Below are 25602 nucleotides of genomic sequence, written 5' to 3'. Positions count from 1 at the left end.
CTCTGCTGGTGGCTTCACCCCTTCCCTGTACCCACAGTCTGCAGGGACGCCCGCGGTGACATTGTCTTCCTGGTGCATGGCACCCGTGACAGCTCCCCCAGTGCCGATGCCACCCGCACCCTCCTCTCCAACACCGTGTCTGCCTTGGGGCGCCTGGGCCCTGAGGGCACCCAGGTAGGTGCTGCCGTAGCCGTGGGGCTCTGGGGGCTGTGGGCAGGTAGTGGTGTCCACTATAGGGCTACAAATATGCTGAGGGGTCTGGAGCATCTTTCTTATGAGGAGAAACGGAAAGAGCTGGGGCTGTTCAGCCTGGAGAAGAGAAACTGAGAGGGATCTTATTTATGCTGATAAATATCTCAGGGGTGGGTGTCAAGAGGATGGACCAGACTCTGTTCAGTGGTGCCAAATGATGAGGCTGAGGGCGAACGGGCACAGACTGAAACACGGGAAGTTCCGCCTGAATATGAGGAGAAACTTCTTTACTTTGGGGATACCAGAGCCCTGGAACAGGCTGCCCAGAGCGGGTGTGGAGTCTCCTTCTCCAGAGACATTCAAACCCGCCTGGATGTGACCCTGTGCGATCTGCTCTGGTGACCCTGCATTAAGAGGTGGTTGGAGTAGATAATCACCAAAAGTCTCTTCCAACCCCAACCACCCTGTGTTTCTGTGTCCCCTGCACCCTGGCAGGTGGCTCTGGCCACGTACAGCTACCGCAGCCTGCCCTGGCTGCTCCTCAACCGCTCCAGCGACCTGCCCACCGTGCTGGAGCGGATCCACACCGTGCGCTACGAGGAGCCCAGCGGCAACGCCATCGGTGAGGGGCTGCGCGGGGAGCTGGGGCAGCGGCTGGGGGGCCCCCCATGCTCATCCTCCTCCTCCTTCTCCCTCCCCAGGTGCTGCCATCACCTTCACCAGGACCTACCTGCTGAGTCCAGGCGCGGGGCGCCGGCCCAGCGTGCCAGCTGTGCTGGTGGTCCTGGCCGATGGCCCCTCCGGGGATGATGCCATTGCGGCAGCCAGGGACATCAAGGCTGGGGGTGAGGATGGCTTGGAGGTCCCAGGAGGGCATGTGGGGAGTTCCACAGGGTGCTGAGGGTGCTCTTGGCTCAGGGGTCCGTGTGCTGGCGGTGGGTTTGGAGGGGGCGGACCGGGAGCAGCTCCGGCGCATGGTGACTGGCGAGGACCCGCGGTACATCTATGGCGGTGGCAGTGCTGAGGGAGAGCTCACCGATGATCTCTGCACCATCATCTCCACTCGGGTAAGGGGATGGGGACTCGGGAGCTGGGGAGCGGGAGCAGCCCCGTGGGGGCCAGGGTCTTCTCCTCCTACTCTCAGGTTCACGTGGGCTTCCCTTGTCTTGCCAGCCGGAGCTGGAGCCGAAGCCGAAGCCCTGCACTGTGCAGTGCCCCAAGGTGAGCGTCCCCATGCTGTGCTGTGCCACAGAGGCTCAGAATTGATTGTATTGTGTGAGGACTGAAGGGCAATGGAGCTGGTGAGGGGCTGGAGCACAAGTGTGATGGAGCGGCTGAGGGACCTGGGGGGTTCAGCTGGAGAACAGGAGCTGAGGGGAGACCTTCTGATCTCTGAACTGCCTGAAAGGAGCTTGGAGCCAGGGGGGTCGGGCTCTGCTCCCCAGGAACAAGCACCAGGAGCAGAGGAAACGGCCTCAAGTTGCCCCAGGGGAGGGTGAGGTTGGATGTGGGAACAATTTCTTCCCCAAAGGGCTGTGGGGCATTGGAACAGGCTGCCCAGGGCAGTGCTGGAGTCACCATCCCTGGAGGGCTGGACAGACAGACATGAGGTTCTCAGGACATGGGGTGGTGCCAGGGGTGGGTTAACAGTTGGACTCCATGATCTTGAGGATTATTTTCAATCAAAATGATTCTCTGATTGATCAGCCCCCCCCAGCTTGCCAAGGGCAGCAGCTGCAATGGGGAGTTGAGCAGGGGGGCACAGCCTCTAACCCCTGCCCTCTGTCCCCTTGCAGGGTGAGAAGGGGGACCGTGGCGAGGTGGTGAGTGTTTGGGTGTCCCCCCCACAAGCTGGTGGCTCTGGGGGAGGGCTGCGTCCCCTCAGCCACTGCTGACGCCAACCTGCGGGTGATGCTCAGCTCTGCCTTTGTCTCTGCAGGGACCACAAGGACGTGCGGGGCAGCCAGGCCCCCCCGGTGAGCCGGTAATGTCCTGATGTGGGGCTGGGGGGTCAGATCCTTGTCCCCTTGTCCTGCTGGCAGGTGGCTATGGGGCAGAGGGACCTCTCCAGCCCTTGTCGCAGGGCAGATGGGGAACATGCGTTGACCATGACCTGCCACCAACTTGTCCCCTCTGCTGTCCCTCCAGGGCCGCCATGGGCTACCTGGCCCCCCAGGACCTGCGGGGCCACAGGGGCTGCCAGGAGAAAGCGTTGGGCAGCTGGGAAAGAAGGGGGATAGGGTGAGTACCCCAAGTTACTGCACCCCCACGCCCCAGTGTCCCTGGGGACAGGGACATTGCCGTGCAGGGACTTGTTGCTCCTTGTCCCTCTCTCCTCCTCACCCAGGCTGAATGGGGAATCTCCTGGGGAGACTAGTCCAGCCTGTGCTGTTTTCTGGACCCCCAGAACCAGCTCTGCCTGGGGCACTGGGGGGTCTGGCAGTGCTGGGATGCACCAGGTGCTGGCACGATGCTCCTCTCTCCCGCAGGGATTCCCCGGAGCCGATGGGACACCAGGAAGCCCCGGACGCCCTGGGAACCCCGGATCCCCTGGCCAGCCAGTGAGTGGGGGTGTCCCCCTGGGTTTGCTGCTGCAGGGGTGGGCTCTTCCCATCACCCCGCCTGCCCTGCCTGCTCCCTCAGCCGGACTCTGCACACCCCTGCTTTGTGCCAGGGGGGTTTTCCATAGCTGGCAGGGTCACTGCTGTCCCCTGGGTGTGTGTCCCAGGCCAAGTGTACTGGACAGGGGCTGCCTATCCCTGCCCTGGTTGGTGCTCCCATCTGATCCCCACCCCATCTCCATCCCATCCCATTTCCATCCCATCCCCACTCCCCTGCCTGGCCGGGATACACATTCACCTCCTGACCTGTTGTTTTTTAGGGCACCCAGGGTAGCCCTGGCCCCCGAGGTGATCCTGTGAGTATGGCCCCCTCCCTCCTCAGCTCCACTCCTCTCCCTGCACCCTCCCTCATTCTCCTCTTTCCTTTCCAGGGGCCACGGGGGCCGACAGGACTTTCTGGCCCAAAGGGGCAGAAGGGCGAGCCGGTAGGTGACGGGGACGGGGCTGGCTGGGGGGGGTCCCTGGGAAGCAGGGGGGACCCTGGCAGGCACATGTCAGCCCCAGGCACTTCCTGACGCTCAGTGTCCGGGTGACCTTAGGGTCATCCCGTCTCCCTGCCAAGTCTCATGGTGACATTGTGGCCCCTGTCCTGTGGTGGGGACACAACATGGGGACACTGATTTTTTTCCTCCTTATCATCATTCAGGGAGAGCCCAGGGTGATTGTGGATGGAGGACAGGGGCTGCCGGGTCGGAAAGGGGAGCCAGGCACGCCGGTAGGTGTGGGGGTGGTGGTGCCAAGGGGTCCCTGACAGCACCCCTATCCCATGCTGTCCCCCCAGCTAATGAGTATCTCTGTCACTCAGGGTAGCCCTGGCCCCCCTGGCAGCTCCGGCCCACGGGGACCCATTGGTGATCCAGGGCCCCCTGGTCCACTGGGACCTATGGGGCCACCAGGACCTCCAGGAGAGTTTGTGAAGGTAGGTCTCTCTGGGTGCTGCGTGGGGACAGCCTGGGGGGACGTGTGGACAGAAAGATGGGAGGATAGGATAAGGGGTGATGGTTTTAAACTAAAGGAGGTGTGATTCAGGCTGGACATGAGGAAGGAATTGTTGCCCTGAGGGTGGTGAGAGCCTGGCCCAGGTTGGCCAGAGAGGTGGTGGATGAACCATCCCTGGAGACATCCCAGGCCAGGCTGGACGGGGCTCTGAGCAACCTGAGCTGGTGAAGATGTCCCTGCTCATGGCAGGGGGGACACTGGGGGAGCTGGGAAAGTCTCTTCAACCCAAACTGTTCCATGATTCTATGATTCTGTGACAACCAGCACTCCTCCTGGTCCCACTCATGGGCTGTGCTCCCCTCAGATGTGCCAGCCCCAGCCGTGCCCACACACACATTCATGTGCATGAGCTGGTGCTGGGCAGGGTGCAAGGAAGCACATCCGCGTGCCCTGATGCCACTGTTAGTGGGCTTTACCCAGCATGTTCCTCCTCCCCATTCAAGGGGAAAAAACCCAGCCCTGCCCTCACCTATTGTTTTTTGCCCTTGCAGGGGGAGAAGGGTGACCGAGGGGAGAGGGTGAGTTGCTCTACATTTCCTTGCATCCCCTGCCCTCCTGGATGGAGGTTCCGTGGGTGCCTGAGGGCACTGCAGCCCCCTCAAGGGTGCTGGGCAGGACCAAGCCCTCTGGGGCTGTCACACAAAGGTGACCCCTGTCTCTGCAGGGCCCCCCTGGACTTGTGGATGGGGCAGCACCTCGAGGGGACCCCGGCCCCCCGGTGAGTCTGGGGATGGGGAGTGGGGACAGCAGAGAGGAGTGGGGCCACAGCAGCCATGTGTCCCCAGGGCTGAGCTGTGTCCCCAGGGCTGAGCTGTGCACTCTTGTAGGGTCTGCCTGGGGACCCCGGGCCCCGAGGACCTGCTGGACCCCCTGGCCTGAAGGGAGACAAGGTAAGAGGGCAGTGGGGATGCTCAGTGCAGGCACTGGACCCCCACGCTGCTCTCCAGCCATGATGTCCATCCCTGTCTCATGGGCATCCCCATCTCACGGGCTCAGCTGTCACCTTTCCTAATCCCTAGGGCGACAGTGAAGGAGGTTTCCCAGGGCCACCTGGCCGCCCAGGGGACCCAGGAGACCGGGTGAGTTTTTGGAGAGATGGCAAGGTGGGCAGGAGTCAGCCTTGCCATGGAGCTGAGCCCCAACAGCTCCCAGAGGGCTCCTGCTCTGGTAGTTGAAGATGTCCCTGCTCATGGCAAGGGCTGGACTAAGTGAGCTTTGAAGGTCCCTTCCAACCCAAACTATTCTATGATTTGTCCTGTCACACTGAAGGTGACATCTTCTCCATTCTTTGCAGGGCCCTCGGGGACCACCGGGCGAGCAGGGCAGGAAGGTGAGTGGCAACTGAAGGGATGCTCTTGCCTTCAGTGGGAGGAAAAGGGGTCTGGGTGCTGTGTTGGGACCCACGGCATCCCCCGTTGGTCCTGCTGCCCCTGACCCCATCTTTCTCCTGCACCAGGGGGACCGTGGGGCTCCAGGCGAGCTGGGAGAGACAGGCGAGAAGGTGAGACAGCGCTGGAGAGGGACCGTGACATTGGGGTCATGGTAGCTGTGCCTGGGGTCACTGTCAGAGCCCGGTGACCTCAGATGAGATTCGGGGCTGGGCCTCAAAGGGCTCTAGGGTAGCACATGAACTGGTACAGTGTGGTGGGGAGGGAGGCAGGCTCCTGACACCCCCCTCTGCTTCATTCTGCAGGGTGACCGCGGCGTGCCAGGCCCCGAGGGCGAGAAGGTAGGTGGACTGGGGTGGCTGTGGCCATGTCGAGGTGATGCCAGCCCTGCCCTGGAGCAGCTGTCCTGGCACGGGATGCGAGGATGGCCCTGATTCCTTCCTCTTCCTCCCCTCTGGCAGGGCGAGGTGGGAGCCCCGGGGCGGCCAGGGCCATCGGGCAGAGAGGTGAGTGGGGGCAGAAGTGGTGGTGCTGTGTTCCTGGGGCTGCCATGCCCCGGTGTGTGTCCCCTGGCACTGCCAGCCCCTTGATGTCTCTTCTCTCACCGCAGGGAGCTCCGGGACCAGCCGGCCCCCGTGGGGAGAAGGTGAGGGCAGAAAAGAATGCTGGTGGGGTGGCAGGGTGCTGCTGGGGAAGGGGCAGGCGATGACACTCATCTCTTTGTAGGGTGATCCAGGACCACCTGGCAAGCCGGTAAGTGATGCTGCCCAACCGGTCCAGCTCTGCCTGCCCTTGGACAGGGAGCCCTGGGCAGCATCCAGCGCTCTCACCTCTGCTTGTCCCCCAGGCTCCCAGTGTGGCTGGTGTTGGAGGAGAGAAGGTAACCCTGCCCTGGCCGTGCCCCCTGTGCTGCACTGGAACTCCCGGGCACGGTCACTGGCTGGGGAAGGGGGTTGCACAGCCAGGGGATGCCTGTGCTGGTCCCCAGGCCTGGCTGTCCCCAGCTGCAGTGGGGGGGCAAGGGGAGAGGTTTGCAGGATGCTGATGGTGCCATTTCATCTGCACCAGGGTGACAGAGGCTTCCCAGGACCAGAAGGACCTCCTGGCCCCAAGGGCGATGCGGGAGATCCAGGTGCCCGTGTGAGTACTGCCTGGGGAGGGAGGGCACACGGGTCACAACACAGCCCCCTAGGGCTCATGGTGCCATTGCTCCAAGCTGTGTCTCTTCGTGTCTTTAGGGTCCCCCTGGTCTGAGCATCCCAGGGCCACCTGGCCCCAAAGGCGAGCAGGGTGACCGGGTAGGTCTGGGTGAGCCCCCGGGGCACCAGCTCATGGCCCCGGTCCCTCCCCTGGCGTGGGATCACCCTGCTCCCCGGTGACACGTGCTCTCCCCTCTCCAACAACCAGGGTATCGTTGGCCTCACGGGCAGGAGCGGTGCAAAGGTAATGTCATTGCAGGAGACATCCCCGCTGTCTGTCCGTCCATCGGGCTCTGGAGGGGCTGTCCTTCCAGGCTGTGCTGTGATGCTGCTCCAGGGAGTGGAGGGTGCTGTGCTGAGCCTCTTCTCCCCCCAGCAGCTCCCGTGTCCCCCCACACTGCCCTGACCCCCTGTCCCTCTCCCCCTGCCTAGGGTGACCCAGGGGAGCCAGGGGAGAAGGGCGAGCCGGGGCGACCAGGCACCCCGGGGCTGATCGGGCTGCGCGGCAAGGAGGTAGTGTGGGGCAAGGGGGGGCTGTGGGGCACGGTGGCCCTGAGGAGGTGGGGGTGCTGACAGGGAGCAGGAGAACACTGGTGACTTGTGCTTTTCTCCTCCTGGCTGGTGCCTGTTGACCTGTGCCGCAGGGAGAGCGTGGAGAGAAGGGTGATGAAGGCACCCCGGTAGGTGAGGACCCCCCCAGACCACTGTCCCCCTCCCTGCTGCCCCCCACTCACCCTATCTCTTCCCGCAGGGTGAAGCGGGTCTGCCTGGCAAACCTGGAGACAGGGGCCCCCGGGTAAGTGTGGGGCTGGTCAGCACCCCAGGGGGGTTGAGATGCCTTGAGAGGGTCTTGCTAATGCACACCCTCCCTCTGCCCCCCACCCAGGGCCTCCCTGGCTACCGCGGCTCCCCCGGGGAGAAGGGTGACCCAGGAGATCCAGGTCCCGAAGGCAGGAATGTGAGTACAGCTTCTTGGGCACTCATGACCCTATGGACCCCCTCATCACTCACTCACCCTTACCCCAGGGGCACCCTCAAGCCCATGGGTCCCCTGTCCCCTCACCCCGTCCCCTCTCCCGCAGGGCAGCCCCGGAGTGCCAGGGAGCAAGGGTGACCGCGGGGAGCCGGTGAGTGACAATGCTAGTGAGGGGACCGTCTGCTCCCACCCCACAGCCCTGCCCTCCCCGGGGCTGTGTCAGTGCCATGTAACCCCCTTGCCTCACCCTTCTTGCAGGGTCTTCCCGGACCCCCAGGACGAACTGTAAGCTCTGCTCCCCGTCATCCCTGCCCCCAGGCTGGTGCTTGACCCCATTTGCTCTGACAGCTCTCTCTGCCCCACAGGTTGACGTGGGGCTTGGAGGAGCTGGGGAGAAGGGGGAGAAGGTAATGAGTGGGTCCCCTGGGATGCTGCTGCCGCGGGGGTGCCCTGTGCTGGCCCCCCCTGGGCACTGGGATGCTGGTGCACCGAGCCCTCCCTGCCCAAAACAGCCCCTGAGAGGTGTGAGGGGATATGTGGGATCCAGGGAGCACATGGGCTGATGCTCCTGCCCAGCACTGGGAGGACGGTGCCCTTGTTGGGGGTCCCTGTAGGGCTGATACCCTTAAGGGATCCAGCATGGTTGTGGCTCTCCCCTGCAGGGTCCCCCATCGGCACCCCGTGCTCTGGGTGTTCTGCTGTGACAAGCCAGCTCAGGCTGGGGACGGTTTTTGCCGTGGGCTGTGCTCGGTGGCATCGTGGTCCCCGGCCATGGTGCCTTCCCCTTGTCCCAGCTGGCTCCTGGCTCAGCAGCATTGCTCATCCTCCACCTTTCCCCGCTCCCTGGGTTGCATTTCTTCTCTGGACACTCTGGAGCTGCGTTGGGCCCAGCGACTTCTTTTTTTCAGCTCGTGCCCGTACAGGGTGTTTGGAAATTACTGTATCTTTGAAATTGGGTCCCTCTTTTTGAAACACTCCGTATTTTGAGACCTTTGCTATTATCCTGCCCTTAAACCATGCAGCACAAGCAGAGGTGCTCAGCACAGACCCTGCGCAGGCGTTTGTGCCAGTGGAGGGGCAGCACCCTCTAACCACAGTGCTCTCCCATGGCAGGGGGACCCTGGGGACCCTGGCGAGGATGGCGCAAAGGGCGCCCGGGGTGACACCGGCTCCCCTGGGCTGCCTGGAGAGAGGGTAAGTGCCGGGTCACTGGTGCGGGAGGTGGTGGGACAGCAAGATGGGTGACATTCTGCAGGAGAACCGGGGGTCCTGGTGTGCAGTGGGTGGGCACTCAGGACCCCCGCATGTCCCACTGTTGAGCATGGCTCTCTCTTGCAGGGTGTGGAGGGTCCCCGCGGCCCCCCCGGCGCACGGGTGAGTGCCCCCTTCCTTCCCCATGGGGTCTGAGCGGCGAGGTCTGCACCCATTCTGTCTCCCATTTGGAGAGGACAATGCTCACTCCTCTTCCTACTGCATAGGGTGACCCTGGGGACCGAGGCCTGCCAGGAGAGAAGGTGAGGGGGCTGGGGGCTGGGTGGGCCCCACAGCACCCTATCTCGCCCCATGGATCCAACCCTTCTGCTCTGCTCTGTTACAGGGGGACCGTGGCCCCCCGGGGCTGGATGGCCGCAATGGGCTGGAAGGCAAACCCGGACCCCCGGGCGCCCCTGGACTGCGGGTGAGTGTGGTCCCGGGTGGGATCCCCCCAGACATCCGCCCCCTGGACACCCTCTGCTCCAGGCTGGGGATGCTCTTGGGGGGCCGGTCGGGGGGGGCTGTGTCCCTGCCCTCACCTCCTCCTTGTCTGCAGGGGGACCCGGGGAAGCAAGGGGACCCTGGTCGGGATGTAAGTACCTCTGCGGGGGGCAGGTTTGGGTTGTGCTCCTGCTGGGGGCATCATGCTTGCAAGGGACCAATGTCCTTGGTCTAGGGGACTGTCCCCTTTCCCCAGAAGTGTCACTGTCCTGGTCATGCTCCCAGAGCTGGCTGGGGGAGCCGGGTACCCTGTTGCCCTGTGCTCTCCCTTCTCCTTTCCCCACAGGGTCTGCCTGGGCTGCGTGGGGACCAGGGACCGCCTGGCCCTGTGGGTCCCCTGGGACCGCCTGGTGTCCCCGTAAGTACCAGCTGCTCTGTGCCATGGGGAACCCCCTGCCCAGCACCCCCTTCCCTGCACCCTGGGGCTGCGGTGGGGCCTGGGGACCCCCAGCTGCTGGTGCACTGGAGGACACAGTGGGGGTCTCTCACTGCTGCTGCTTCCTCCCAGGGCAAACCCGGTGATGATGGCAAACCTGGCCCCAGCGGCAAGAACGTGAGTAGGGGGAACAGGACTTGGATTTGGGGCTTGCCTGGGGCTCCCAAGGGCTGGTGACCCGAGTCCAACATAAAGGCAAGGGGGACACACAGCAAAAGGTCCCCAAGCTCTGAGCCGTGTCCCTGGTGTGGTCCCTGTCCCATGCGGTGCCTGTGCTGGGGAGGTTGAGCTGTGTGCTGACTGACAGCCTATGTCCCCAGGGAGAAGATGGGGCACCAGGAGAGGATGGGAGAAAGGTAAGGAGCCCTAGGTGTGGTGCCTGCATGGTCTTCACACTCCCAGTGGCGCTTCCCTTTGCAAGTCCAGGAGCATCCCTTGGGTCCCGCAGATGGGGCAGCATCCCTCTAACTCCTTTCCCTCCTCTTGGTTAGGGAGACAAAGGTGACACAGGCCCCCCCGGCAGAGAGGTGAGTACTCGCTGCAGAGCAGCGTGGCGATGGGGGAGGCGGGTACATGTCCCCACTGGAGGTGACACTGCTCTCTTGGCAGGGGCCCAGTGGTGCCAAGGGCGAGCAGGGGGACAGAGGCATGCAAGGCCCCCCTGGTCTCCCCGGTGTCCCGGGACAGGTTGGCCCCCCAGGGCAGGTGCGTAACCTTCAAGCCCATGGTGCCACTCAGCACTGGACCCTGGTGTCCAGGCTACCATGGGGCAGGCAGGTCCCCTGCCCATGGCTCCCTCGGGGTACTGTGCCCTGACCGTGGGTGCCATTGTGTCCCCTCTGTGTGTCCCAGGGCTTGCCAGGTGTCCGTGGGGTGGCTGGACCGAAGGTAAGTGTGCTTCTGCCCCAAGCCCTCCAAGGTCTAGAGGGATCCTGTGCCAGAGGGGACGGGTCCTTGGGGGGACTCCCTGTCCCCAGGGCTGGGCCCTGGCTCTGGAGTCGGCACCGGGCAGCCTTGCCCTGCCGGTCCCCGATGCCTTTGCTGTGTTTCAGGGAGACCCAGGGGAGCCTGGACTGCGAGGGGAGCCGGTGAGTGTCCAGCACTCAGCCCAGCAGGCTGTGAGCAACCCAATGTGGTGGCAACCACAGCCTCTGCCCAGGCAGCACTCAGCGGCGTTAACTCTGAAACCTACTGAGGGCATCATCAGCGCTGCTCGCCTCACCCACCACAGCTCTGTACATCTTTGCATTCCCTCTCTGCAAATCTAGGGGAGACCTGGCAACCCTGGAGCACGTGGAGACCCTGGGAGTGCTGTGGTGAGTCCCCCACTGACCTGCGGGGCTGGGGACAGAGAAGGCTCCAGAGCCCTGATGGTGGGAACAGGCCAACACCCACTTTATTTTTCACGTCTTGTTTTTGCAGAACATTGAACGCAGCCTGGAAGCGCTTGGCATCAAGGTGTGTAGCAGGACGGGGGGGCACTGGAGGTGGTGGGAGACCTGTGTGACCTGGGACATGTTGGCAGGGCTGTGGGGTGCTGCCGTGGATGGGTTCCACTGACCAGTGGCTTTTTCCTCCCTCCCAGATTTCATCCCTGAAGGAGCTCACAGGTGCCTATGATGGGAGCTCGGACTCGTTCCTGCCGGTGTCCGAGCGGCTGCGTGGCCCCAAGGGCAGCCGGGGGGAGCCAGGAGAGAGGGGGCCCCCAGGCCGAGAGGTGAGCGGAGCCGGGCTCCCTGCATGCCAAACGCATGCAGCCAGCTCAGCCCTGGGATGCTCCATGGGGGCTGACGCCCCCAGCGCAGGGCTGGCTCTGGCAGCGCCGTGTTATGTTTTGCAGGGCTCCTTAGGCTTCCCTGGTGAGCGAGGACCCAAAGGTGACAAGGGGGACCCGGGTGCCCCCGGCCCCCAGGGCCCCACGGGCCGTGCTGTGGGCGAGCGGGGTCCCGAGGGGCCGGCCGGGCAGCCGGGGGAGCCTGGCAAGCCGGGTATCCCCGGGGTGCCGGGCCGGGCCGGGGAGCTGGGGGAGGCTGGGCGGCCTGGCGAGAAGGTGAGTGTGTGTGGGGGTGTGGGGCGAGGGCTGGGGGACCTGGCCCTGGGGGCTCGGGGGCAGCACTGTGACAGCCATCACATCGTTTTCGCAGGGCGACCGGGGTGAGAAGGGTGATCGGGGCGATCAGGTGAGCTGGGGTGGTGACGTGGTCCCTCCTGTCCCACTGTGTTGTGCACCCACTGGGGGGATGTGCGGCTCTCTGTGGGGCAGGAGGACGCCCTGTGGGGGCCAGCAGTGGCCATACTACAATGGCTCTTCTCCCTGTGCTCTGCTATGTCCCTTTGATGCTCAACCTATTTTTCTCCCCCGGCCAGGGCAGGGACGGCTTGCCCGGCCCCCCGGGACCACCGGGGCCCAAGGTAGGTGACCGTCCCCAAGGGATGCCAGCCTGCACCTCCGGGGGTGGATGGCCACATCCAGTCCCCTGGCATGGGGGCTTTGGGAGGGCTGTGACCCTGGGGGGACCTTCCTGGGGTCCCCTGGGTGCCAGCCCTGCCTGCACCCTGCCCGCAGGCAGACGTGGCGGAGGGCAGCCTGATGGGCTTCCCGGGCGAGCGCGGCCCCCCTGGACCCAAGGGACTGAAGGTACGTGGCTGGGCAGAAAGGAGCAGGGCAGCCCAGGCCACTGAGCTGGGGACAATGTGATGAGCTGGGCTGTGGCGGGGGACAGCAGCAGCAATGGTGTCCCCAGGGCAGCAGCAAGGTGGCCGACGGCATCTATCTTCTTCCCACTGTAGGGCGAGCCAGGAGCTGAGGGCGAGCGGGGACCCAAAGGCGATAAGGTCTGCGGTCGTAAGTCTCCCGCTGCCAACAGTGCGGCCCCATGGAGCAAAGCCCCGGGCAGGGACACTGCTGGGGACACCCCTCTTTGGGTGTCAGCAGGGTCTGGGGGGGGACAGAAAGGTCCCTACCTGTCCTACGACCCTGCTCCTGTCCCCACAGGGTGAGGGTGGCCCGCGGGGCGAGCGAGGAGAGCCTGGCGAGAAGGGCAGGGACGGTGCCCCGGTGAGTACCACACTGTCCCCCTGTCTGGCACTGACCCCAGAGCCCCCCAGCACTGACTCTGTTCCCACCTGTTGCTCCAGGGCCTCCCGGGTGAGAGGGGACTGGCCGGCCCCGAGGGGAAGCCGGTGAGTGGGGACTTGGTGGGGGTTACGGGCTGGGATGAGGGGAAGGTCTTGTGGTACCACACCAGCCACCAGTGAGCAGCACCAGTGGGAGCATTCACATCTTGTTCACCCCCTTCCCCTGCTGCTTTAGGGGCCCTCCTGCCCGCCCTATAAGTACCCTGGGTTGGGTACCCCACACTGGGAATGGGGAGCATCTCTGGGGGGTAGGCAGGGCTGCTTGGGGGTGGCAGGCTCATGCTTGTCCACCAGCTCTGACATGGTTCTTTGCAGGGCTTGCCAGGCTTCCCCGGTGTGCTGGGACGCCCGGTAAGTGTCTGTGTCCCCCCATGCCACTGTGTCTCACCACCACGTCGTGCAGCTGGGTGCTCCTGACTGCAGGCACTGGGTGAAGTCGTGGGGGCCACCCTGCTGCCTGGGGGGGTTCTTAACCCCAGGAATCTCACCAGGCTTGTCCCCACTCAGCTGAGGTGTTACCAGAGCCTCTGGTTCTCTCTGGGTCCCCTCTCCCAGGGGACACCTCATGCACCCAGTTGCGAAAACCCATCCCTGCAGTGACCCCATCTTTTCCTCCTTTCAGGGCAACCAGGGAGAGCCGGGACCCCCAGGACCTCCGGTAAGGTGACACCCCATGGCACAGGCAGGGGACTGTCATGCAAGGGGGATGTCAGCTGAGGCAGGTGTCCCCCCAGGGAGCAGGGAGGGGTGGCAGTGCTGGGACCACGCTGCCCCACTGCCTCGTCCCTGTCCTGTGCCACCAGCAAGTACCTACCCAACACAATGTCCCCTTGTCCCCCACAGGGCAGCCCTGGCCCACCAGGGACCCAGGGCCCAGCCGGGACCAAGGTATGACATTGGCTCTGGCATCGCCACGTCCCACCTGGCAGAGGAAAGTGGTGCCTTGCCAGATTTGGGGGCTGGAAGGAGGGTGACGTTTTGGGCTGGAGGGAGGGGCATTTCAGGCTGGCCCCCTCCTGGATGCAACTGGCCCCATGGCAGGCACGGGGATGTGACTGTGACCGTGGTGGCCAGGGGTCGGGGCGGTGGGACTGACGCAGGGACTCTCCACAGGGCGATCCAGGGGAACCTGGCTCAGGCATCCGGGTGAGCACTCGCCCCCTCCCCACCAGCCCCCTACAAACCATCTGGCCCCCGCAAAGCTGGCCAGCCCCGCCATTCCTGTGGGGACAACCAAGGTCCTGGCCATGCCAGGGCAGGGTGCTGTCCCCTCTCTGATGTGGCTGTTGCCATTGCAGGGCTTGCCTGGTCCCCAGGGCAGCATAGGGCTGCCTGGCCCCACCGGCCCCCCTGGCCCAGGGGTAGGTATTTGCATCACCCATCCTAAGCTGCCGTTTGGCTCTTCCTGGTGCCTGGGCTGCTGCTTGATTTCTGCTCATGTCTCCCTCACAGGGCCCACCGGGTGTCCCTGGGCTGCCAGGACAAGTGGTGAGTGTGTTGTCCCCCTGCCTTGTCCAGCTTCCATCAGCGTGGGTGCTGGGGGCTGCTGGGGGGGCTGTGAGACCCTAGTGCCCCAGCCCTGCTCTCGCTGCTGGCAGGGGGAGAGCGGGAAGCCGGGGGTGCCGGGCAGGGACGGCGTGCCAGGGAAGGACGGCGAGGCCGGGATGCCGGGGAAGATGGTACGTTGCTGCTCACCCTGTCCTGTCCCAGTGGGAGCCCCCTTTGGCTCAGCTGGGGGTTCTGAAGCTGAGGGCTGTACGCCTTGTGCCAGGGTTTACCGGGACCATCAGGTCCTGCCGGTCCCAAGGGAGAGCGAGGGGATGCCGGAGCCCCAGGGCAGGTGAGTGCAGAGCTGGGAGCTTCCCTGGCGCTCCTGGGCTGGGATGGGTGGAGCATCCCCCTGCAGTCCAGCTGACCTGTCACCACTCTCCTCCCTGCTCCAGGGCATCGCTGGCCCTCCCGGTGCCAAAGGGGAGAAGGTAAGGAGGTGTGGGGTGAGGGGACCCCCACCCCTGGGTGGTGGTGCATAGGGTGCAGGTACCCACTGTGGGCACATCTGAGCACCCGTGTGTCACTGCAGGGCGAGCCGGCACTGCTGGAGGGTGTGCTGCTGGGAGAGCCCGTGAGTCAGCCTTGTTAACCTCACCCCACTATTAACCTCATCCCACTATTTACCTCATCCCCCCACCACCACCCCATGGCTTTTTTCCACTGAGGCTGGTGAGAGCCTGGCCCAGGTTGCCCAGAGAGGTGGTGGATGAACCATCCCTGGAGACATCCCAGGTCAGGCTGGACGGGGCTCTGAGCAACCTGAGCTGGTGCAGATGTCCCTGCTCATGGCAGGGGTGGCACTGGGAAGGTCCCTTCAACACAAACTGTTCTTTGATTCTATGCATTTGGGGGACCAGACAGCCCTGTGGTTGCTCCCCCCCGACACTGTTCTCCCCATGTAGGGCTCCAAGGGTGACCGGGGCTTGCCCGGCCCCAAGGGTGAGAAGGTAAGTGCTGCCCCAGGGGCTGGTGGGGAGGGAGCCATGGGGATCCCTGGGCTCCCCAGCTACCTGCCCACAGCTGGGGGCACCCAGCTGCAGCTGCTCCCCCTGCATAACGTCTCCCAACTCTGCTTTTTCCTTGTTTTACCCTGCCAGGGGGAACCAGGAGGATTCGGGGAGCCAGGAGATCCTGGGGAAGATGTGAGTAGGAGGCATATGGGGGGCAGATACCATTGCGGGTGACCTGTGTCCCTGCCATCCAACACTCAGCCATTCCTGGTGGCTTGGTGTCTTCGCAGGGAGCCAAGGGGTCGCCTGGAGCCAAAGGGGAGAAGGTCAGTGTCCCCATGTCCCAGAGGAATGGGGTGCTCCCCAGCCCTGTGGGGCCGCTCTGGGGGGCACAGGGCCTCCCGCACCCTCTGCTCCCCAAGGGACACACCATGTGCTCTGTCACCATCCAGGGGTCACCAGGTGTCGGTGCGCAGGGACCTCCAGGACAGGATGGGCCTCCAGGCTTGAAGGTAACTCCTGTCCCCATGTCCCTCTAGCTGTCCCCGTGTCCCCCTGGCTGTCACCATGTCCCCGACACCCAGGTGATGCCATGGGAGAAGCACACTCCTGGGGGGCTGTTTCCATGGGCCCCATCTTTTTCCTCCTTGCTGCAGGGTGACATTGGCTTGCCAGGGCCACCAGGACCCCCAGGCTTAGCAGGCATCGCTGGGACGCCAGGGCAGCCTGGCCTGAGAGGGGACAATGGGCAGCCTGGCTCACCGGGTCCCCCAGGAGAGAGGGTAAAGCCAATGGCCAGTGCTCGGCCTCGCTGTTCTCGGTGACCCCAGACCTCAGGCAGTGCCAGCAGGGTCCCTGCCAGCTCCTGCCCATGTCCCCTGCCTGCTCACTGTGTTTCTCTGGCAGGGTTTGCTCGGCTTTCCTGGGAGAGATGGCACCCCTGGACCACTGGGACCTGCAGGGCCCCCAGGGCCGGCCGTGAGTATGGGGCTGCAGCGTCCCTGGGTGTGCAGGCTCTGCCCCGGCTCCCCCAGTCTGGGCAGGGTGATGGGGACCCCCCTGCACCTTCCTGGCCACAGCCCTGGGGGTCACTGGGGGCCCCAGCACAGGGCAGGACCTGCTGTGGGAGCCCCAGGGATGCTTTGTGCCTTCCCCCTGTGGTTCTCTCACCCCTCTTCTTTCTTTTAGGGTGTACAAGGCGCCCCTGGCCTGAAGGGTGACAAGGTAGGATGGGGACAGCCCCATAGCATGAATGTGGGGCCACTCCTCTGGTGGTGCATCCCTGCTGCAGCCACCCCTGGGTGATGCTGAAACCACTCTGAATGGTGGCACATGGGATCCTACTCTGTACCAGGAACCTGGGGTGGGGGGGTCCTGTGGGGTGTCCTGTGACATGGTGGGGGACACGGCATGGCTGGGAGGAGTGGTGAGCAGCAGGGACAGGGACGAGCTCTTGCCTTCCCCTGGCAGGGTGCGCCGGGGGCCGGGCTGCCGGGAGCCAGAGGCGAGCGTGGAGACCCAGGGCCGCGGGTAGGTCCTGCCACGGCCCCCCCAATGTCACCCATGTCCCCACCACCAGGGATCGGAAATCCCACTGTGCCAGACCTTGGGGCACAGGGAGCCAGCGCCGCGCCTGTCCCCATGGCAAGGTGACACTGGGGGTGTACCCATCCCAGACGTTCTTCTCACGTCTCTTTCTTCTCGCAGGGTGAAGATGGGCGCCCGGGGCCAGAAGGGGATCGTGGCCCGGCGGTAAATCCCCCCATCCCTGGCTGCACCCCCAGCCCAGCCCCTCCCTGACCACCCTTCTCTGTCCCGCAGGGCTTGCCTGGGAACCGGGGGGAGCGTGGAGACAAGGTAAGGGACCCTGGGGGCTGGAGAACCAGTGTGGGGGGTGAATGATGGACCTTCAGGGATTGGGGTCTCCAGGGAGGTGCTGCCTGCTACCCGATGTGCAGCATCTCACCCTCTCCTCTTCCTTGCAGGGAGACGTTGGGGCCCCGGGGCCCAAAGGAGACAAGGTGAGGCCATGGGGTGGGGGCAGCGGGAGGGAGGGACGGCAGTGCTGTCCCCCTTGCTCACCCCCAGCTCTGTATTTCGGCATGCAGGGCGATACTGTGGTGGCGGAGGGGCCTGCCGGAGCACGGGGCAGCAAAGGGGAGCCGGTAAGAACTGTCCCCCTCTGTGTCTCTCCTTGTCCCAACGGGCAGGGACCCTCCTGTGCATCCCCCTCCCCAGCAGCTCCCAGCCCTGCAGGTTTGATCCTGCACCCCCCATCCCGAGTGGCAGAGGACAGGACCCCCCCACCGCTGCCTGCCAGAAGAACTGGGGGGGCTTTTCGCTGCTGAGGGCCCCTCCCTTGCAGAGCACATTGTCCCCTCTCCTTCAGCCACCCTACAGACCCCTGTGTCCCTGCCCCAGGCGGGGTCTGTCCTCCTCACCCTGCCATGTATCTCCCCATTCCCAATCCCTCCCTGTGTTTCCCCCTTTGCAGGGAGAGCGTGGCCTGAAGGGCATGGAAGGGGACAAGGGGGACAAGGGGGAGCAAGGCATGCCTGGAGAGAAGGTACGGGGCTGGGGAGGCCTGTGCAGGGCCAGGGGGTGCTGAGTTGGGGACCAGACCACAGAGGGACCTGGACATGGTAGCATCTGTGTGCTGGTGCTTGTGGGCACCCTGGCATGGTGCTTGGCACGCTGGCAAGGAGAGCTGCCAGAGCTGGCCTTGGAGGCCGTTATGGCCATGCCATGGCTGTGCCGTGGCCCAGCTCTCCCCGCCAGCCCCATGTTGATCTGTGGTTCTGTTTGTAGGGGGCAAGGGGCGAGCAAGGCGAGAAGGGCTCCATGGGCTTCCCGGGGGCACGTGGACCCGGTGGGCAGAAGGTGAGGAGCTGGGCACCCCTCAGTGCTGGGAAGGTGCCCATGGGTGCTGGGGGGACTGTTTCCACCTTATCTACCCTGACCGATGCCTTTGCCTTCCCAGGGAGAGGTGGGAGCATCAGGAGAGCCTGGTGAGCCGGTGAGGAGCTGCGTCTCGGTGCTGCTGCCACCCCCATGTGGGGCAGGAGCGGATCCCCATCACGCTGTGTGCTCTGCTGCAGGGCCAGCCTGGTCGCGACGGGATCCCCGGAGTCCGGGGGGAGAAGGGGGACATGGGACCCCTGGGCATGCGTGGCCCTAAGGTGGGTTGGTCCCTCTACTCACCAAAGCTCTGCTGGGTTAGCGAGGCTCTGACTCCCCTCCTCATCCTCACAGGGTGACCGGGGCATGAAAGGCGCCTGTGGCCTCGATGGGGACAAGGGTGAGAAGGTGAGTGGGTGTCTGTGGGTGCCGCAGGAGCCTGGACGGTGCCTGGAGGCTGCAGCCCTTTGGTTATCCCCTCTGCCAGTCGGAGGGAGCAAGGAGATGGCTGAGGGGGGAGCTCAGCCCTGCAGCAGGGGCACGAAGTCCCCCCCTCAGCCCCTGGCTCTGGGATGAGCATTGGGGGGCACAGGACTGACCCCTCTGCCTCTCTCCTGCCTGCTGTAGGGAGAGCCGGGGATCCCAGGGCGCTCAGGACTGCCAGGGAGGAAAGGCGAGCCGGTAAGCACTGCGCTGGCACCGGGGAGGGACAGGGACACACGACCAGTGACTGACAGACATCTGCTTTGTCCCCCAGGGAGAGCTGGGGCTGTCAGGACCACCGGGCATCCCCGGGAAGGAGGGACTCATGGGCCCCAAGGTAGGTCAGGGCAGCGCCAGGAAAAGCCATGCTGGCACTTCAGCCACCCTGCTGCTTGTCCCCTGCTGCCTGTTCCTTCCTCTCCACAGGGTGACCGGGGATTCGATGGGCAGCTTGGAGCCAAAGGAGACCAGGGGGAGAAAGGAGAGCGGGTGAGCAGGCTGGAAAGGGACGGTCTGCGTTGCACCGTCTTGCTTTTGCCAGGATCCAGCCGTCAGAGCCCAATGCTCCCAGAAGAGCCATCTGGTGCTGCGTATTTATGTCACTAAGCTATAAGTGATGACAAATTCCTGCTCTTTACAGGAAGGCAGCAGCATTGGTGCTTCAGGGGTGCTCAGCTGTGGGGTCAGAGGGTGCCCCTGGCACCTGCTCTGGGGCTGGGGTCTCTGACACCCCCAGCCTCACCCTCTGCTGTCCCACAGGGCGCTCCTGGCATTATCGGTGGCCCGGGTCCCCGGGGCAGTGACGGTGCTCCTGGCCCCCCTGGGCCCCCAGGGAATGTTGGTCCTCGAGGTCCTGAGGGCATGCAGGGCCAGAAGGTGAGTCCTGACCATTGGTGGCCCTGTCCCTGCGTTGGGTGAGGGTTTGGTGGCATCAGGAGCTGCGTCCCAGCTCTGTCGCTGTCCCTACCAGCACGCTGCCTTTGGTGTCCTCCCATGTGTCCCCCTGCCCAGGGGGTGGGAGCCTGGAGTGTTGGAGACCTTCTCATTGTGGGCCTGCATTGGCTCCATCCCCATCCCCACCTGCATAGGTGTCCCCGGGGTGTGGGGACAGGGACAGCAGCACATTCATAGCACTGGGGAAGGCAGAGAGTCTTCAGAGCCACCAGCCAGACCCTGAGCCTGTGTCCTTTGCAGGGGGAGAGAGGCCCCCCAGGACAGTCGGTGCCGGGGACCCGTGGTGTGCCCGGCATCCCTGGCGAGAGAGGAGAACAGGTGGGTGAGCAGGTGACAGGCTGTGAGGGGGTGACCCCTGGCTGGGGACAGCCTCCAACCCCCCTCTGCTTGTCCCTAGGGCAGTCCTGGCACCCAGGGAATCCGTGGGGAGAAAGGGGAGCCGGGCATGACGGTAAGGAGCCGGGAAGGAGCCAGCACGGGCTTGCGGTGCTCAAGTCACCAGGGTGGGATGGGGCACAGGGTCTGTCCCACCACCGATGATGAAGGGGCTTCCTGCCACTCCGGGCTCTGCTCGGGCACATGGGCCTGGGGCTTTAAAGGGGTTTTCCCTCGTATCTAATTAATTGTACCATCCCCTGTTGCAATGTGGATCCTTTGCCCCTTCGCGTGCCTGGCAGGAGGAGGAGATCCGCGCCTTTGTCAGGCAGGAGATGAACCAGCACTGTGGTGAGCTGAGCATCCCCCACCACGCTGCCCCAGGGCCAGGGGTCTCCCCTGCTGCCCCTGACCCCCTGTCCCATCTGTCCTGCAGCCTGTGGTGGCCAATTCCCACGGCGTCTGGATTCACGTGAGCACTCAGGTTGCGGCTCTCCCTTCCTACCCCCCTGCCCCATGCATGTGGCACCAAAGGGGTCCTGGTGCCCCAGTGTGTTGCTGGTTTTAGGGGGGCTAGAGGTGGCTGGGACCCCCTGGGACTCCCTTGGTCAGGGCTGGCATCAGTGTGGGACTGTACACAGGGAGGAGGGCTGGTGTGTGTCAGAAGGGATGGCACAGCAAGGATGGGTGCCGATGGGGTCCTGGTGCTGCCAAGGTTTGCCCAATTGAGAAGGGACCACGAGAGGGACAATGAGGACTGTCCCATCCATCCTTGGGTGCTGAGCTGGGGCAGGCGGGCTCGCAGGGACCAGGACTGCTGGAAGGGAATGGTGGGCTGAAGGGACGGGGCTGAAGGGTGGGCTGGGATGAGGTGGGTGCTCTCTTTCCAAGGAGGCTGGGGGGCTCAGGCCAGGAGCAGCTTCCATTCTGCCCAGGGAGGAGGAAGAAGCGTCCGCCAGGAGAGGGAGCATCAAACAGGTGATGGGGAGCCTGGAAGACATACAAGACCTGTGTCCCCTGTCACCCCCATCCTGCTGGGGTCCCAGCCAGGCAATAACTCCTCCTGCCTGCCCCTGCCCTGGGACCCCCAGCAGCCCTGCTCAGTGGTGCAGAGAGAGGAGGGGGTGTCCCCAGGTCCCCCATCCCTGGCCATGTACCCCAGTACACTGCAGCAGTGCCAGGGCAGTGCTGGGCTGCTCGGCACCTGCAACAGGGGGGGTTCCCCCTGGGGGTGCACCCCAGGACCCCTCGCCTCCTCCCTGATGCCTGTGCCATGTCCTTCCCCTCGCAGGGCGCTTCGCCACCCAACTGTTACCCGCTGGCAGTGCTCACACAGTCCCAGTGCTCAAGTTGTCACACGCTGAGGAAGAGGAGGGTGAGTGTCACCCCTGGGCTTGCAGGCCCCATTCCCCTTTTCCCCTGCGCCACGTGTGTGGCCGGTCATGTCCCTGTCCTCCTCTTGCAGGCAGTGAGGGTTAATCCATCAGTGGTTGTGCTGGTGGTCCTGGGGGTTTTAATTAATGAGTGGGGAGAGGAGAGGGCAGCAGGGAGTGTGCGTGTGTGTGCAGAACTGGGGCTGGGGGGAGCAGAATGGAGGGACCGGGGGGAAAAAGGGGCTGCTCACACCCAGCACTGTCTCCCAGGGCAGGACAGACGGGTCACGCTTGACACAGATGACTTGGAGTATGAGAGCATGTACACCGAGGAGGAGGAGGACGACTACGATGAGGTCCTGGAGATGGACAGCTCAGAGCATCCGAGGATGGGTGGTGAGATTCCCTGCGCTGGCCTAGCATTGAGGATGGAGCACATAGAGGGCAACTGCTGGAGTGCTGGGGCTTTGCTGGGGCGATGCCTCCATGGCCTGTCTGGCAACAGGTGTCTGCACCCTCCAGCTGGGGTGGATTTGGGATTTGCAGCCCTCTGACAGGCATGCAGGCAGGGTGCACGTTCCCCATCGCAGCACAGTGCTGCGCATGCCTTGTGGACCTCCTGCTCTGTGCCCCTCACCAAACCCATCACCCGTGGGACCTTCTGCGCCTGTGAAGTTCCTGTGCTCCTGGGCATGAGCCACAGGAGGGGGTCCCAAAGCCCCCAGAAGAGCAGGGAGGCCCCAGTGGCAGCAGCAGCAGCAGCAGCTGGAGGATCCCTCTGGTACCTTTCTAAGGGATCTGTGACCATCATGTCCTTATGCCACCTCCCTCCCAGCTCTGTCTCCAGCTTGAAAGGAGGTCGTAGAATGAAGGGTGTTGGTCTCTTCTCCCAAGTAGCAAGTGATAGGATGAGAGGAAGTGGCCTCAAGTTGCACCAGGGGAGGTTGAGGTTGGATGTGGGGAACAATTTCTTCCCCAAAGGGCTGTGGGGCATTGGAACAGGCTGCCCAGGGCAGTGCTGGAGTCACCATCCCTGGAGGGGTTGGACAGACATGGAGATGAGGTTCTCAAGGACACGTGTCAGTGCCAGGGGTGGGTTAGCAGTTGAACTCAATGATTTTGAGGGTCTCTTCCAACCAAAATAATTCTGCGATTTGCCCCTGCAGCCGAGCCCTGCAGCCTGCCGCTGGACGAGGGGAGCTGCCAGCGCTACACGCTGCGCTGGTACTACAACCAAAGAGTCACCCAGTGCCGACCCTTTGTCTACAGCGGCTGCGGGGGAAACCTCAACCGCTTCGACAGCAAGGAGGAGTGCGAGCTGCGCTGTGGGCAGCGCCCAGCGCCAGGTAGGCACAGCACAGCCAGCGGTACTGGTGACTCCAGCAGCATCCCCGCCAATGCAGAGCTGAGGGGACAATACTGGTGTCCCCCCTTGGCTATGAGACCCTCTCGCTTCTCTCCGCAGATGCCCGCAGCGTAGCCGGCAGCAAGGCGGGCGGGCAGCCGGAGGCGTAGGCGCAGGCAGCGTCTCGGCAGGCAGGGCTGCCCGGCGGTGGAGCGCGGCTGCCGCCGTGGCTGGCCCATGGCAGGGTGGGGAGGGCCATGTGCTCGCCAGCCCCCAGCAGGAACCTGGTGCTATTTCTAACGTGTTTTTATGCTGCTCATGGGGTTTTCCTTTCATTTCAGTTGTATCACCCATTAAGGTGAAATTTATATCAAATGGGAATTCACACCCCCTCCAAGGCTCTTAACCCCTTTTCCCACCCAAAGGTTTCCTGGGCTGTTCTCAGTTTGATTTTTAACTTATTTGCTGCCGATGGGATGGTGCTTGGCCCCATGCCCCCTCTCCAGGTGTCCAGGAGCGAAGCTGGGACTTGGCATGATTGGGCTCCCCTTCCCTCATCTAACACCCTTGTCCCCTGCCCTGCCTCCAGGTCCCCAAAAACCCACCTTGCTCCCCGCTTTCTGCTGGCGGGGGCGCTTCCCACATCCTCGAGCAACCTGAGCTGGTGAGGATGTCCCTGCTCATGGCAGGGGTGGCACTGGATGAGTTTTGAAGGTCCCTTCAACTCAAACTGCTCTATGATTCTATGACCCTTGGGCAGGCAGTGCCTCCCTGCGTCCCTCACTGCCCCCCACTCCGCAACCAGATCCAGCTGAATAAATTTCACCTTAACCTCAACCGGGACCTGGTTCCCCTTTTGCGGTTGCAATGGTTTGGCAAAGACCTGTGAGCGGTGCGGGGGATGGAGGATTTCTGCATTTGTTACCCTCCAGCCCACATGCCTGTCTTTAATCTGGGGGGGCTCACCTGCAGCCCCCAGCCCATCAGGGAAACCCTGCGGATGGTGCTATGTTAGAGGAGGTTCCTGCTCACCTACATTCGCTCTCAAAGGCTTTGTGAAAGCGATGTTCACTCCTGGGGGGCTCCACTGTCCCTGCTGTACCCCAGTCCCAGTGGAGCCGTGTCCCCCCGCACTGCTTTGGGAGTCCACAGGCTGCCGGGCGGGTTTTGTGGCACCCATATGTGCCACCGCTCTCTGTGTATATCTGTATACAGTGAATGTATATGTGTTCCCACGTGGGGGAGGCTGTGACATTAAAGCTGCGCTCATGGGGAGGTGCCATGCTTCTTGGTGTGTCGCACGGGATGCCTGTGAGGTTTGGGGCCAGCTCTGGAGCCAACCCCAGCTGGGATGCTCGTCCCACTGCTCACTGGGGGGTTCTCACCCCCCTGGAACCCTGGTGCCCTGTCCCCGTGCCCGGCGTGTGCCCGGCTGACGTGTGAGCACGTGGGGCTGCGTGATGTGCTGGGTGAATCAGTGCCACCGGCTAATTTTGGCTGCTGGGGGTGAGTTCCTGGCCATCCCCGGGAGGAGGAACAGAGCCGGCGTTATTTCCTCTCACTGCCACCGCTGCGGGGGCTGGCAGGGAACAGGTCACCCTGTGGACATGAGGGGGGGCAAGACATGCTGTGGTCTGAGCGGCCCACCCGCGGGCACCCTGGCTCCTCGCCCGGGCCAGCCCAGGGCTGAGCACCCACCAACTCATCTCGCAGAGGTGCCTGCCCAGCCTGAGACCCTGCAGGTGCTCCCACAGCCGCCGAGGGGGGAATTTGGGGGTAAGATCTTTCTCCATGGAGCCCACCCTGCAGCAATGACTATAGGCTGCTCCCCACTGTGGGCACTGTGGGCCGGACTGGTGCAGGTGGGCTGCAAACTGGTGGCATCCCAGTTGGACTGAGTGAAGGTGATATGCAAACCAGTGGTGTCCCAGTTAGACTGGATGAAGGCGGGCTGCAAACCAGTGGTGTCCTGGTTGAACTGGTGCAGCTGGCTGCAAACCAGTGGCCCAAGCAGCACTCTGGGATGGGCACAGCAGGGAGGTGACATGTCCCCAAGTTGGCTGGGGTATCCATCAGGGTGGAAGCACCAAAACAGCACCAGGAGACATCCAGGAGCCTCGTGCAGCACAACGCTGAGGGCTGGCTATAAACGTGCATTTTCTCCTTTCCTTAAGTGATGAACCAAGGCTGACAGGAGCAGGAAGACTCAATTAAGACAGAGAAAAAACAGATGTGAAATAATTATGCCTGGGCCACCCTGGGTTCCTGGAATCCCCTCCAAACTCAGCAGATAGAGCTGCGAGGGGGCAAACGCCAACCCACAGCCCAGGATGATTTCATCTGCTATTAGGCAAAATGTATTAATAACATCATTTCCCCCCCCCGCCGTGTGTCACCGTCACCCCCACTATGGGTCAGAGGTGGAGCTGGGGGCAGGATAAGAGCTGAAGCTCAGCAGGGAGCAGGGGAAACCACCAGCTCATGGTCCCCACACCCCAGGAGCATCATCTGAACATCGCAGGGACGAGGACCCACTGGAAATGGTGAGGCTGCACCTTTGGATTGTGCTTTCTGGAGGGGGGGTTAGCTGGGTTGCAGGTGGTTGGATGTTTTTAATTACCTGTTTTCCAGGGAGTTAAATTGCCTCCAGCTGCCCGGGCTGGTACTTTCCAAAGGGTTTCACCCTGGAAGTGGGTTGCAGGAGGTTGGATGCGTTTCCAGTTTGGCAAAACCCTGCTGGGTGACTGATTTTAGGGGAGAGGTGGCCATACAGCTGGATTTGTGTATAACTGACCCCCCCCAACCTACAGCATAGCACCCTGACCCCTACCCCACAACACAGCACCCTGCATCCCCCAGGACCCTTATTAGGACCAGAGCAGGGGCTGAGAAAGATGCTGAGGCTCAGCACAACTCAGCACATGTGGCTGGACTCACGTCCCTGTCACCCCATTGCCACCAGCCTGCTG

The 25602-nt window shown here is 63.6% G+C and overlaps 1 protein-coding gene across 1 annotated transcript in view; it reads left to right on the top strand.

Annotated features, from left to right (window-relative positions):
* The window catches only part of COL7A1 (collagen type VII alpha 1 chain), a gene marked incomplete at its 5' end in the record, with an annotated part of 30351 nt that extends 7522 nt beyond the window's left edge, over positions 1 to 22829 (top strand). The window contains 83 exons of the mRNA XM_080350191.1: positions 38 to 174; positions 688 to 814; positions 894 to 1037; positions 1111 to 1259; positions 1366 to 1413; positions 1989 to 2015; positions 2682 to 2753; positions 3185 to 3238; positions 3460 to 3528; positions 3619 to 3732; positions 4304 to 4330; positions 4477 to 4530; positions 4640 to 4702; positions 4832 to 4891; positions 5107 to 5142; positions 5506 to 5541; positions 5662 to 5706; positions 5811 to 5846; positions 6439 to 6498; positions 6608 to 6643; positions 6832 to 6912; positions 7151 to 7195; positions 7286 to 7357; positions 7482 to 7526; positions 7634 to 7660; positions 7741 to 7782; positions 8489 to 8569; positions 8714 to 8749; positions 8854 to 8889; positions 8973 to 9053; positions 9186 to 9221; positions 9417 to 9488; positions 9639 to 9683; positions 9887 to 9922; positions 10419 to 10454; positions 10544 to 10654; positions 10989 to 11024; positions 11152 to 11283; positions 11407 to 11616; positions 11711 to 11746; positions 11934 to 11978; positions 12133 to 12204; positions 12562 to 12624; positions 12705 to 12749; positions 13020 to 13055; positions 13327 to 13362; positions 13548 to 13592; positions 13818 to 13850; positions 14003 to 14065; positions 14157 to 14192; positions 14303 to 14383; positions 14476 to 14544; positions 14648 to 14683; positions 14785 to 14826; positions 15158 to 15202; positions 15353 to 15397; positions 15496 to 15531; positions 15658 to 15717; positions 15862 to 15987; positions 16112 to 16183; positions 16394 to 16429; positions 16676 to 16735; positions 16913 to 16957; positions 17027 to 17062; positions 17191 to 17226; positions 17314 to 17370; positions 17700 to 17771; positions 18014 to 18085; positions 18186 to 18221; positions 18304 to 18384; positions 18458 to 18511; positions 18731 to 18784; positions 18861 to 18923; positions 19013 to 19075; positions 19346 to 19462; positions 19781 to 19858; positions 19938 to 19991; positions 20218 to 20266; positions 20807 to 20893; positions 21207 to 21290; positions 21559 to 21684; positions 22455 to 22634; positions 22754 to 22829. Coding sequence (XP_080206317.1) covers positions 38 to 174; positions 688 to 814; positions 894 to 1037; positions 1111 to 1259; positions 1366 to 1413; positions 1989 to 2015; positions 2682 to 2753; positions 3185 to 3238; positions 3460 to 3528; positions 3619 to 3732; positions 4304 to 4330; positions 4477 to 4530; positions 4640 to 4702; positions 4832 to 4891; positions 5107 to 5142; positions 5506 to 5541; positions 5662 to 5706; positions 5811 to 5846; positions 6439 to 6498; positions 6608 to 6643; positions 6832 to 6912; positions 7151 to 7195; positions 7286 to 7357; positions 7482 to 7526; positions 7634 to 7660; positions 7741 to 7782; positions 8489 to 8569; positions 8714 to 8749; positions 8854 to 8889; positions 8973 to 9053; positions 9186 to 9221; positions 9417 to 9488; positions 9639 to 9683; positions 9887 to 9922; positions 10419 to 10454; positions 10544 to 10654; positions 10989 to 11024; positions 11152 to 11283; positions 11407 to 11616; positions 11711 to 11746; positions 11934 to 11978; positions 12133 to 12204; positions 12562 to 12624; positions 12705 to 12749; positions 13020 to 13055; positions 13327 to 13362; positions 13548 to 13592; positions 13818 to 13850; positions 14003 to 14065; positions 14157 to 14192; positions 14303 to 14383; positions 14476 to 14544; positions 14648 to 14683; positions 14785 to 14826; positions 15158 to 15202; positions 15353 to 15397; positions 15496 to 15531; positions 15658 to 15717; positions 15862 to 15987; positions 16112 to 16183; positions 16394 to 16429; positions 16676 to 16735; positions 16913 to 16957; positions 17027 to 17062; positions 17191 to 17226; positions 17314 to 17370; positions 17700 to 17771; positions 18014 to 18085; positions 18186 to 18221; positions 18304 to 18384; positions 18458 to 18511; positions 18731 to 18784; positions 18861 to 18923; positions 19013 to 19075; positions 19346 to 19462; positions 19781 to 19858; positions 19938 to 19991; positions 20218 to 20266; positions 20807 to 20893; positions 21207 to 21290; positions 21559 to 21684; positions 22455 to 22634; positions 22754 to 22803 — 5366 coding nt within the window. The 3' untranslated portion in view covers positions 22804 to 22829. The remainder of the gene's footprint in view (positions 1 to 37; positions 175 to 687; positions 815 to 893; positions 1038 to 1110; positions 1260 to 1365; positions 1414 to 1988; positions 2016 to 2681; positions 2754 to 3184; positions 3239 to 3459; positions 3529 to 3618; positions 3733 to 4303; positions 4331 to 4476; positions 4531 to 4639; positions 4703 to 4831; positions 4892 to 5106; positions 5143 to 5505; positions 5542 to 5661; positions 5707 to 5810; positions 5847 to 6438; positions 6499 to 6607; positions 6644 to 6831; positions 6913 to 7150; positions 7196 to 7285; positions 7358 to 7481; positions 7527 to 7633; positions 7661 to 7740; positions 7783 to 8488; positions 8570 to 8713; positions 8750 to 8853; positions 8890 to 8972; positions 9054 to 9185; positions 9222 to 9416; positions 9489 to 9638; positions 9684 to 9886; positions 9923 to 10418; positions 10455 to 10543; positions 10655 to 10988; positions 11025 to 11151; positions 11284 to 11406; positions 11617 to 11710; positions 11747 to 11933; positions 11979 to 12132; positions 12205 to 12561; positions 12625 to 12704; positions 12750 to 13019; positions 13056 to 13326; positions 13363 to 13547; positions 13593 to 13817; positions 13851 to 14002; positions 14066 to 14156; positions 14193 to 14302; positions 14384 to 14475; positions 14545 to 14647; positions 14684 to 14784; positions 14827 to 15157; positions 15203 to 15352; positions 15398 to 15495; positions 15532 to 15657; positions 15718 to 15861; positions 15988 to 16111; positions 16184 to 16393; positions 16430 to 16675; positions 16736 to 16912; positions 16958 to 17026; positions 17063 to 17190; positions 17227 to 17313; positions 17371 to 17699; positions 17772 to 18013; positions 18086 to 18185; positions 18222 to 18303; positions 18385 to 18457; positions 18512 to 18730; positions 18785 to 18860; positions 18924 to 19012; positions 19076 to 19345; positions 19463 to 19780; positions 19859 to 19937; positions 19992 to 20217; positions 20267 to 20806; positions 20894 to 21206; positions 21291 to 21558; positions 21685 to 22454; positions 22635 to 22753) is intronic.
* Positions 22830 to 25602: the final 2773 nt, after the last annotated feature.

Source organism: Nesoenas mayeri, assembly GCF_963082525.1.
Source record: "Nesoenas mayeri genome assembly, chromosome: 10".
Lineage (NCBI taxonomy): Eukaryota > Metazoa > Chordata > Aves > Columbiformes > Columbidae > Nesoenas > Nesoenas mayeri.
This window is presented reverse-complemented; position numbering and strand designations above follow the sequence as displayed.